The 10,699-nt window shown below is 39.1% G+C and overlaps 2 protein-coding genes across 2 annotated transcripts in view; one reads left to right on the top strand and one right to left on the bottom strand.

The window, feature by feature from the left end:
- LOC101295505 overlaps positions 1-4,587 on the bottom strand; it is a 47,035-nt gene extending 42,448 nt beyond the window's left edge. Inside the window, exons 1-4 of the mRNA XM_004296281.1 lie at positions 4,186-4,587; positions 4,048-4,097; positions 1,026-1,182; positions 694-915 (exon numbers count right to left, since the gene is read on the bottom strand). Of these exons, the coding sequence (XP_004296329.1) occupies positions 694-915; positions 1,026-1,182; positions 4,048-4,097; positions 4,186-4,587 (831 nt within the window). The remainder of the gene's footprint in view (positions 1-693; positions 916-1,025; positions 1,183-4,047; positions 4,098-4,185) is intronic.
- A 1,230-nt stretch (positions 4,588-5,817) lies between these two features.
- LOC101295215 (cellulose synthase-like protein E1-like) overlaps positions 5,818-10,699 on the top strand; it is a 6,494-nt gene continuing 1,612 nt past the window's right edge. The window contains exons 1-8 of the mRNA XM_004296280.1: positions 5,818-6,135; positions 6,294-6,630; positions 7,533-7,673; positions 7,779-7,910; positions 8,006-8,215; positions 8,310-8,534; positions 9,103-9,450; positions 9,585-10,053. Of these exons, the coding sequence (XP_004296328.1) occupies positions 5,864-6,135; positions 6,294-6,630; positions 7,533-7,673; positions 7,779-7,910; positions 8,006-8,215; positions 8,310-8,534; positions 9,103-9,450; positions 9,585-10,053 (2,134 nt within the window). The 5' untranslated portion in view covers positions 5,818-5,863. The remainder of the gene's footprint in view (positions 6,136-6,293; positions 6,631-7,532; positions 7,674-7,778; positions 7,911-8,005; positions 8,216-8,309; positions 8,535-9,102; positions 9,451-9,584; positions 10,054-10,699) is intronic.

The raw sequence follows: 10,699 nt of genomic DNA, 5'->3' as shown, positions 1-10,699 counted from the left end.
AAAAAAAAAGATTTAAAAAAAAATAAAATTTCCACATGTTTTTTTTTTTTTTACTCAAACCTATACTGGATCCATACAACTGACAAACAATTCAGTCAAGTAAGAATCATAAACTAGTTGATAACCTACTTAAACCAGTTCAGAACAAATTTTTGTATTGTTCATGATGGAGGCCCAGTGAATGAAATTGAAATTGCGTGAACCATTCCTAAATAGTGTCAAACTATGTACTAAGTATAGAGAAATTGACAAACTCCCTGCAAAGTTAAACAGCTTCCACTCTTAAAATCTTTTACAGTACTTTTTCTTCACTTTTTCCTTATAATTGAGAAAAGTAAAAGTTCATCTGCCATAGCCATTTCATGTGCTGTACCACATTAAAAGGGATTTGAAGAACTAGACCAAATAATTTATCCTAATTCATACCAAACTCCCTGAAGTATAAAATAGAAGCCGGATTAGCCAACACAGATTTTTTTTTGTAGCCATAAGACTATTTCACTGAAAGAAGAGGAGAAAAAACTATCTATATAGATGTAAAAGGGCAAGCAGGGGCCAAATGTTCCCACCCAACTCTGATGAAAATCGCAGTTAAGTTTCACTACTTACTTGACCAAAGGAAATATGTAGAAAAGGCAAATGGTGAAGATTGCAGTTTACCAAACAAAGTCAGCAAAATGGGAAGAAGCTTACAGTTCCATCCATAGAAGCAGAAACCAGCCGGGTGGTAGTCATCCCTTGGCACATTGATAAATCTGTCACCTCTCCATCATGTTCACCAACAAATTGAACCCCATCAATGAGTTTTTCAACAGGACATTTGATAGGATCCTCAGCAGAAGGGACTCCACACTTTGCAACTTTAGTAGTATCAATTCGTAGAACACGCTTCCCCACCCCAACAAACAAAATCTCCTGCGAGTATACAAGACAAAAGATAAATCAATCAACCACTTCACCAACAGACATCAAAAGCATTAAGTTGTAATTCTTCTATTGAAAATAGCAATAACAGAAGCATTTACTTGTTTAGAACAGTGCCAACAAACTCTTGGATGAACAGCTTCCCCCTCATCAACTATTTGAATGGCAATAACAATCTTTCCTGTGATTTGTGGCGTACCTCCTTCATCCAGACCTTCAGAAATTTTCCACACAAAAAGCCGTCCTTCTACACTCACACTGCAGAAAATTATGACGTCAGATAATGCAGAACCAAACCAGACGATGAAAAGTAATAAGCATGGACAAAAAAGCTACCTAGCCAAAAGGTGAACATCCTCGGCAAAGAAAGCCATGTCTGTGACCCTCTGACAGAACAACACATCGAAAAGGCCAACAACATATAACAATCATCGACGAGATAAAGAAAATATCCAACTCACAGTAACTATAAGGAAAAATCAATTTACCTGTGTAAGAGTTCGAAGTTTCAATCCGGACTGGTTATTCTTATTCATAACCCGAATAATCCCCAGCTTCAATCCATAGCATATATACGACTTATTCACCGCAATTTGGCGGCCCAACACCGGCTGAGGATCCGAATCATAGAACGTAATGGTCTTAACTTCCAGCTCCTGCGGCTGAAAGCTCCCGGACAACCTAACATCCACATCGTAAACCTCACTGACCCCACTCAAATGCCGTCCTTGCGGCAGCTTATCGCTCGACATTCGTGATAGAGAAGGCGGCGGAGTTGAGATTAGTGTTAGGGTTTTGGGGGAGACCCAATATAGTGAGACGTTTTTTGAGAGGGGCATGACTAGCGCGGCTGTAATGTAGTGGAGGAAGGAAGATACTGTTGGTCCACTAACTCCAACATTCTGGGTTTTTGCATCTCCATGCAGGGACGTACGGTACAAGGCCAAGCGAGATTTTGGGCCTTAATCTTATTTGGCATGTCATATCATCTGAACACATTATATATTAAAACTCGTATATCATTTTAACTAAAACAAAACTATTTAATTAAGTAAAATATGTATAAAATGAAAGTAATATTAGATTCATGGATGTTATATAATTTTTTTTTTGAACGAATTATAAATAATTTATATGTAAATCATTTAGAGGAAATTTTTAGCTCTAAATTTTTTTAATTTATGAGACAATGGGGAACAGTCTTCTATAGGTTTTCTGCAGTGTTCTGTATCTGTTGGTATATGTCTGAATCTGAATCAGCACTCACCTGATTCATCTCATCCTGCATGGCGTCAATTTGACGTTGGAATTCCAACTCAGTGTTGCTGTCAACTGTATCTGTATTTTCCAACGGGGGAGGTAAGCACTTCGATAAGTCCAAAGCATACTGTTGAATGGCTTGTGTCTGGACACAATAAACCTGAACGATTTGTTCACCATGAGGAGATATACTTGTCCCCGTAAAGCTCAAAATAGGCATTGTAACAGTAAATTCTGCTATGTAATCCATGTGTGTAGCTGCTGGCTCACCACTAAAGTCTATGTGCACGGCATATATGGCATTCTTCTTAGCATTTGCAAGTAAAAGAAGGCCAGCTTGTGACAATGCTATGACTTGATTAAAGAACGCATCCTCAACTCGAGGTTGAGCAGAGCTCTTTAACAAGGTCTGGGTACATTTCCATGACTCATCATCACTGCTAAGCACTTCAGTTGCTGAGGACCAGATCTTCACTTCCCGATTAAGTGGGCCCTGTATAATTACACTTCAGCACACTAGGACAGAAAACACCTTTTGGTACTATGTAAATAAATCAACGATCACTTACCACTGTTACAAGTATGATGTGATCTGGTTTGTTGGGAGCTGTCATAAATATAGACGAATAAACAGGAAGGCCATCATAGGGTCTCAGTACTAGAAGTGGTTGTGACTTGCGATCTTCCCAGATCTTTATCTGTATCAACCAAGTATACGACTCAGAAAACTTTTATCAATCAACAATTTAGGAAATAATTATACATGCATATATGGCATGTGTGAGAATATAACATACTTAAACCTGTTCAGAAATAATTTTTGTATTGTTCATGATGAAGAAGGCCCAATGAATTAATTTGAAACTGCGTGAACCATTCCTAAATAGTATCGATCATACTATGTACTAAGGTTAGAGAAATTGACAAACTCACTACAAAGTTAAACAGCTTCCACTCTTAAAATCTCTTAGTCCTTTTTACCACATTAAAAGGGATTTGAAGGACTAGACCAAATAATCTATCCTAATTCATACCAAACTCCCTGAAGCATAAAGTAGAAGCCGGATTAGCCAACACAGATTTTTTTGTAGCCATAAGATTATCCCTATTTCACTGAAAGAAAAGGAGAAAAAACTATCCATGTAGATGTAAAAGGGCAAGCAGGGGCCAAATGTTCCCACCCAACTCTGATGAAAATCGCACTTCACTACTTACTTGACCAAAGGAAATATGTAGAAAAGGCAAATGGTGAAGATTGCAGTTTACCAAACAAAGCCAGCAAAATGGGAAGAAGCTTACAGTTCCATCCATAGAAGCAGAAACCAGCCGGGTGGTAATCATCCCTTGGCACATTGATAAATCTGTCACCTCTCCATCATGTTCACCAACAAATTGAACCCCATCAATGAGTTTTTCAACAGGACATTTGATAGGATCCTCAGCAGAAGGGACTCCACACTTTGCAACTTTAGTAGTATCAATTCGTAGAACACGCTTCCCAACCCAACAAACAAAACCTCCTGCGAGTATATAAGACAAAAGATAAATCAATCAACCACTTCAAGACCAACAGACATCAAAAGCATTAAGTTATAATTCTTCTATTGAAAATAGCATTAACAGAATCATTTACTTGTTTAGAACAGTGCCAACAAACTCTTGGATGAACAGCTCCCCCCTCATCAACTATTTGAATGGCAATAACAATCTTTCCTTTGATTTGTGGCGTACCTCCTTCATCCAGACCTTCAGATATTTTCCACACAAAACGCCGTCCTTCTACACTCACACTGCAGAAAATTATGTCAGATAATGCAGAACCAACAGACGATGAAAAGTATTAAGCATGGACAAAAAAGCTACCTAGCCAAAAGGTGAACATCCTCGGCAAAGAAAGCCATGTCTGTGACCCTCTGACAGAACAACACATCGATTAGGCCAACGACATATACCAATCATCGACGAGATAAAGCAAATAACTACAAGGAAAAATCAATTTACCTGTGTATGAGCTCGAAGCAAACATTCCAATCCGGTGTGGTTATTCAAAACCCGAATATTCCCCTGTTTCAATCCACAGCATATATACGACTTATTCACCGCAATTTGGCGGCCCAACACCGGCTGAGGATCATAGTTCGTAATCGTCGACCTAACTCCCAGCTGCGGCTGAAACTCCCCGGGCCGCCTAACATCCACATCGTAAACCACACTGACCCCACTCAAATGCCGTCCTTGCGGCAGCTTATCGCTCGACATTCGTGATAGGGAAGGCGGCGGAGTTGAGATTAGTGTTAGGGTTTTGGGGGAGACCCAATATAGTGAGACGCTTTTTGAGAGGGGTATGACTAGCGCTGTATGTAGTAGAGGAGGGCTCCAACATTCTGGGTTTTGCATCTCCATGCAGGGACGTATAGTACAAGGGCCCGAGCGAGATTTTGGGCCTCAATCATATATTTGACATGTCAAATCAGTTCAACATATCACATATTAAAAATCGTATACCATTTTAGTTAAAACAAAACTATTTTAGTTTGATTGTTCGAAATATTTAATTAAGTAAAATAATATATTTAAAATGAAAGTAACATTAGATTCATGGATGTTATATAATATTTTTTTTAATGAATTATAAATAATTTGTATGTAAATCATTAGGAGGAAACTTTTAGCTCTAAAAATTTTTAGTTTATGAGACAATGTGCTTGCAGATTTATACTGGCAAATTCGGGAGCTCGTCTCCAATGTTCGTTGTGCTAGCGACCGTTGCATTGCTCAATTTATACTGCTTTGCCTGGTTTGTGAAGGAAGCAATCACTGGAACAAAGGGCATTGCAGAAGTTTATGAGGCAATGTTCTTGCAGATTCTTCTATGTGTGGTTTTGATTGTCATTAACCAACCGTTATACGAAGCGCTATACCTAAGGAAGGACAAGGGGAAGCTGCCGAGCTCTGTAGCAATTAGGTCCATGGCATTTGCTGGATTTGCTTGTTTATGTTTCAAATTTATGTAATGAACATTTGGAAAATATAATCTAGCTTGCTCTCTATGTTTTGTATCCTTTATTCATGAATGAAATACAGTTATCTCAATCACACGGCACCGTCCATCAAACGAGATATGCTTTTCAGTCAGAAGAACAGTTATGCATCGTCGTCGTCTAATAATGTTTTTAGCATAAGTGTGTGCTCTCTCACCAGTCTCACATCACAAAAGAATAAAATCAACATTACATCTCGTCCAAGTATAAGTAAATCTCTAACACCAAACAGTCCCAACTCTATCGTCTTTCAAACAATATACTCAAGCATGCGAAAGGAAAATATCCAAAAGCAAAGAAAGGTTGTCAAAATTTGGGAATTAATATAGTCGACACCAATCCTTTCGATCTAAACAGCCTGATGTTTCATTGGAATGACAGATATTCATCTTCTTCTATACACTGTTTTCTTCAGCAATAGGTCAAGGACCACCACCTGTACGTACGTGAAGGGTTGCATTACATCAAAGCTACGTTCGTGGGGCGCATGCATTAGTTGCAAAGGGATGGGGGAGTTGGTATGATCTATAAATGAAATTAAGCAACATGCATGCACCATGGTCCAGGGTCCTTCCCACTATATTAAATCATTCCAACTAGAGAAAGAAAGCAATTGAGCAATCATAGTTAGCTCAAAAATGGGAGAGGAAAGACATTCACCACTGTTTGAGACAACGAAGGCAAAGGGAAAAGTATTCTATAGGTTTTCTGCAGTGTCAGTATCTGTTGGTATATGTTTGATTTGGGTTTATAGAGTGACTCACATACCAAAAGCTGGAGAAGATGGAAGATTTGGCTGGATGTTGTTGTTCGCCGCTGAGTTATGGTTCAGTTTTTACTGGTTCATCACTCAAGCGCTTCGTTGGAGCCGCACCTACAGGCATACCTTCAAGGACAGACTCTCCGAAAGGTACATACATCGAAAAAAACATCCATATCGATAGATTAACAACATAACATGCTATATTGTTTTCGTATTAGCTTTAGCTCTAAGTTTACTTCTTTCGTGATGATGATCTTCATTGTGAACTTCGCATGTATTTTAACTCACGTGAAATTACTTAACAGATATGAGAATGAGTTGCCGGGGGTGGACATATTCGTGTGCACCGCGGATCCGATCATAGAGCCGCCGATGATGGTGATGAACACTGTTCTATCGGTCATGTCTTATGACTATCCGCCGGAGAAGCTCAGCGTGTATCTCTCTGACGATGGAGGCTCAGAATTTACGTACTATGCTTTTCTGGAAGCTGCTGAGTTTGCCAAGTATTGGATACCCTATTGCAAGGAGTACAGTATGGAGCCGAGATCACCATTTGCTTATTTTGTCTCGATAGATTCTGATGCAGTTGATGATGAAAGCCAGAATCAGAAAAAGGCTGCTGATTTAGCGCTCATTAAGGTAATTATTATTTTATGATTTTATCCATATCATAAAGTCTTCCATAATCAAAGTGTGAAGAAATAAGAAAAGTCATGCAAAAGTGTTTGGTTAATGATTAATTAGAAATTCTTATATTCACACGCTGTGCTGTGCATGTACACGATGTAATCCCAATCCTAGAATTATATAATGAGACCGTCAATCCTAGAATTATATAATGAGACCGTCGTGTATATGTAGTTAAGTCATAGATTGTAACCCTCCATATGGTATCGTATATTTACACGTCGAAGAGATAATGACTCTGATAATTAATTATGCATGATTAAGATTAAAACGATAATTAATATTGGGTCAACCAGGGCGTACACATTTCCATTAGGTCCCTGCAGCAGAGATTTTTTGTGGAGAGCATAAATGGCATAGGTTGTCCAATTTAGACGACAAGTAGAATGCTCCAAGTAGAATCATCTGGATCCATATGATGATGGATGGAGTCAATTAAAGTGTCTTGGAGACTTGGACATAAGAGTAGTAGCGATGTATTGTCAGGTCCCGGTTGATTTCTTCTTTTTGTTCACCATTGATTAAGAAATTTTGAAAGAAATATATGGTCATCGATCAAGTGAGGCATGTCTCGACCACATTCGTAGGTAAGAATAGGGACTGTTAATGATCGGTGTGAAATGGAAACAGTAAGCCTCGGTTATAAATTACCGGTGGGAAAATTTTGGGTGTACATCATGGCAAAATTGGATTAAGCAGTGCAACAACAAAAAGAACAAGAAATATTTCTTACTCCATTATATCTTGATTTTTATTTTGTGTTGCATTTGTAACTACTTCTTTTTCTTCTTCTTTTGGTTTTACATTAATGCTTAATACATAAACTCTCATGTCACCAAATAATATTGATGCAGAAACTATACGAGGGCATGGCAACGAAAGTTGAAAATGCAGTGAAGCTAGGTCGGATTCCGGAAGAAGTAAGATCAAAACATAAAGGTTTTTCTCAGTGGGACTCATACTCTTCAAAACGTGACCATGACACCATTCTTCAAGTATGACATTCCATTTGAATTCTTTAATGTTAACTGATCATATATATGACTGGGTGTTTAATTAGTACCAAGATGTTTAAATTAGTCCATGAACTTTTCTCCCAGATAGTAATTGACGGGAGAGACCCAAATGCAAGAGATGTTGAAGGGTGTGTGTTGCCAACTTTGGTGTATTTGGCTCGGGAGAAGAGACCCCAGATTCACCATAACTTCAAAGCTGGTGCTATGAATGCTCTGGTAAACAACATACTAAATTTACAGGATATATATATGTGTGTGTGTGTGTGTACCTGTAGGGTTTAGATAACAGATGCGATCCTTTGCATTCACAGATTAGGGTATCGTCAAATATTAGCAATGGGAAGTTACTTCTTAATGTAGACTGTGACATGTATTCAAACAACTCCAAGGCCATAAGGGATGCACTCTGCTTCTTGATGGATGAAGAACAAGGCCATGAGATTGCTTACGTACAGTTCCCCCAGAATTTCGATAACCTTACTAAGAATGAATTATACGCTTCATTGCGAGTAATTACCGAGGTGAGTACCACTGAGTAGACAATGTTATTATAGGCTGATGGAAATATTAGAATCAAAATTTTGCGATTATATGTGTTTTGGCATTTACATGAAGGTGGAATTTCATGGTCTGGATACTTATTGGGGGATGCCATATATTGGAACCGGATGCTTCCACAGAAGAGACACTCTTTCTGGGAAGAAATTCAGCAAGGTGAATAAGAGTGAGATGAAATGGGAGGATAACAAAAGAGAGTACATTGGCATTCATGAATTAGAACAAAGTTCAAAGAGACTTGCGAGTTGTACATTTGAGGAGAACACACAATGGGGAAAAGAGGTATTCTCTCTATCAATCAAACGTGTACACACACACACATATATACAGGCCGGATGTGGAGCGCACGTCCGCACTGTCCTTAAAGAGCGCACGTCCCTCCGTTCGCCACTGCCCGGCGCCGACGATGGTGTGCCTCCACCCCAGCGGACTCCAACAGCGTTCCTGATCACTTTCCCTCCCCGGTGAGTCCGCTGAATTCCAGTTTTCCGGCGAGATCACCCAAAACTTCAAATAAAGTTGATCTCGCCGGAAACTGGAATTCGGTGGACTCGCCGGGGAGAAAAAATGGTTGGGGACGCTGCTGGAGTCCGCTGGGGTGGAGGTGCGCCGTCGTCGGCGCCGTCCGGTGGCAAACGGAGGGACGTGCGCACTTTAAGGAGATTGCGGACGTGCTCTCTCTATCGTTTTCGTGTGTGTGTATATATATATATATATATATGTGTGTGTGTTCATATTCACTTATAAATCATATGTTTTTACATTCCAAGAAAATTCCCATTTAAAATTTAATGTATATTTAGGAATATATACTCATTTTAAGTTGAGACAAAATCTCTATAATCTGCAGATGGGTTTGAAATATGGGTGTACAGTTGAGGATGTGATAACAGGACTATCAATCCAATGCCGAGGATGGAAATCAGTGAATTACAATCCAACAAGGAAAGCTTTCTTAGGATTAGCTCCTACCACCTTGCTTCAGGCACTTGTGATGTATAAGAGATGGGCGGAAGGCAACCTTCAGATTACGCTTTCTAAGGACAATGTTGTATGGTGTGGCCATAGAAAGCTTAGTTTAGGCCATAAACTGGGATACCTTCGCTTCAATTTATGGGCTGCTAATTGCTGGGCAACACTAATATACGCCACCCTTCCTTCACTTTACCTTCTTAGAGGCACGTCCTTATTTCCCCAGGTATAGTCCATCTCACAAAATTACATGTTACTAGTAACTTTTCATGCATGCGTTATCTTTAACGTACGGCTTTTCTTTCTTAATATGGATTTTTTTTCTTTCTTAATATGGATTTTTTTTTCTTGTCGGATTAGATTTCCAGCAGATGGATCATACCATTTGCATATGTGATAATTGCTAAGCACATTGGGAGCTTCGTGGAGTATCGGTGGTGTGGAGGCACTAGCTTAGGTTGGTGGAACGACCAACGTATATGGCTTTACCAGAGAACATCGTCATACCTATTTGCCTTCATCGACACTATTGTACACTACCTCGGATACAGAAATTCAGCATTTGTAATAACAGCCAAGGTTGCCGATGAAGACGTGTCCGAACGATATGAGAAAGAGATCATGGAATTTGGGAGCTCGTCTCCGATGTTTACAGTGCTGGCAACACTTGCATTGCTCAATCTGTACTGCTTTGCTTGGGTTGTGAAGGCAGCAATTACTGGAATGAATGGTTTTGCAGACGTTTATGAGACAATGTGCTTGCAGATTCTCCTATGTGTGGTTTTCATTGCCATTAACCTACCGTTATACGAAGCTGATAGGCGCAAAAGCACCTACAAAGATACCCTATTATCAAATCAATTATATCAATGTAGTAAACAGCAAATAGGGGTCATTACCCGCAGAGGATTGGTGATACTAAGACTTAAACACACAAGAAACACAAACAGACGCGTAAACCAGAAATCTGGCAGACTCGACCTAGGAGCAGAAACCTAATTAATTAGCTAATCTAGACTCAACCAAAAATTATGAAATTAAATACACAGTAACTAGACACAGTGGCGGACTACCACACAAATTTTGAGGGTATTCGGAGTTGGGTTGATTGGTGAACAAAAATAGATAAAACAGAAGTACTGCTGAAAACAGAATATTAAAAAGTGAATATGGATGTAAATATGAGAGAAACAATAGCTAGGAACTTCTCTCCACCACTAGATACGCTTCAATCACCCCAAAACAATGTCAATGACTAAAGATGAATGCACTCACAGTTAAGCCAATGTCGTTAGGTCATTAACCGTATTACGTTCTCTTACTTGCCATGTTAAGTGAAATGTCGGTATCGACTTAACTATATTCCCGATTAATTGATCTATGAAATGTCGGTATCTAGACCAAAATAACTGAAATCATAAAGATCTAAGAACGTTTGAGTAGCAACAAAGAATCTAAGGTCAATGTCGGTAGCC

The sequence above is a fragment of the Fragaria vesca genome, linkage group LG3 (genome assembly GCF_000184155.1).
Source record: "Fragaria vesca subsp. vesca linkage group LG3, FraVesHawaii_1.0, whole genome shotgun sequence".
Lineage (NCBI taxonomy): Eukaryota > Viridiplantae > Streptophyta > Magnoliopsida > Rosales > Rosaceae > Fragaria > Fragaria vesca.
This window is presented reverse-complemented; position numbering and strand designations above follow the sequence as displayed.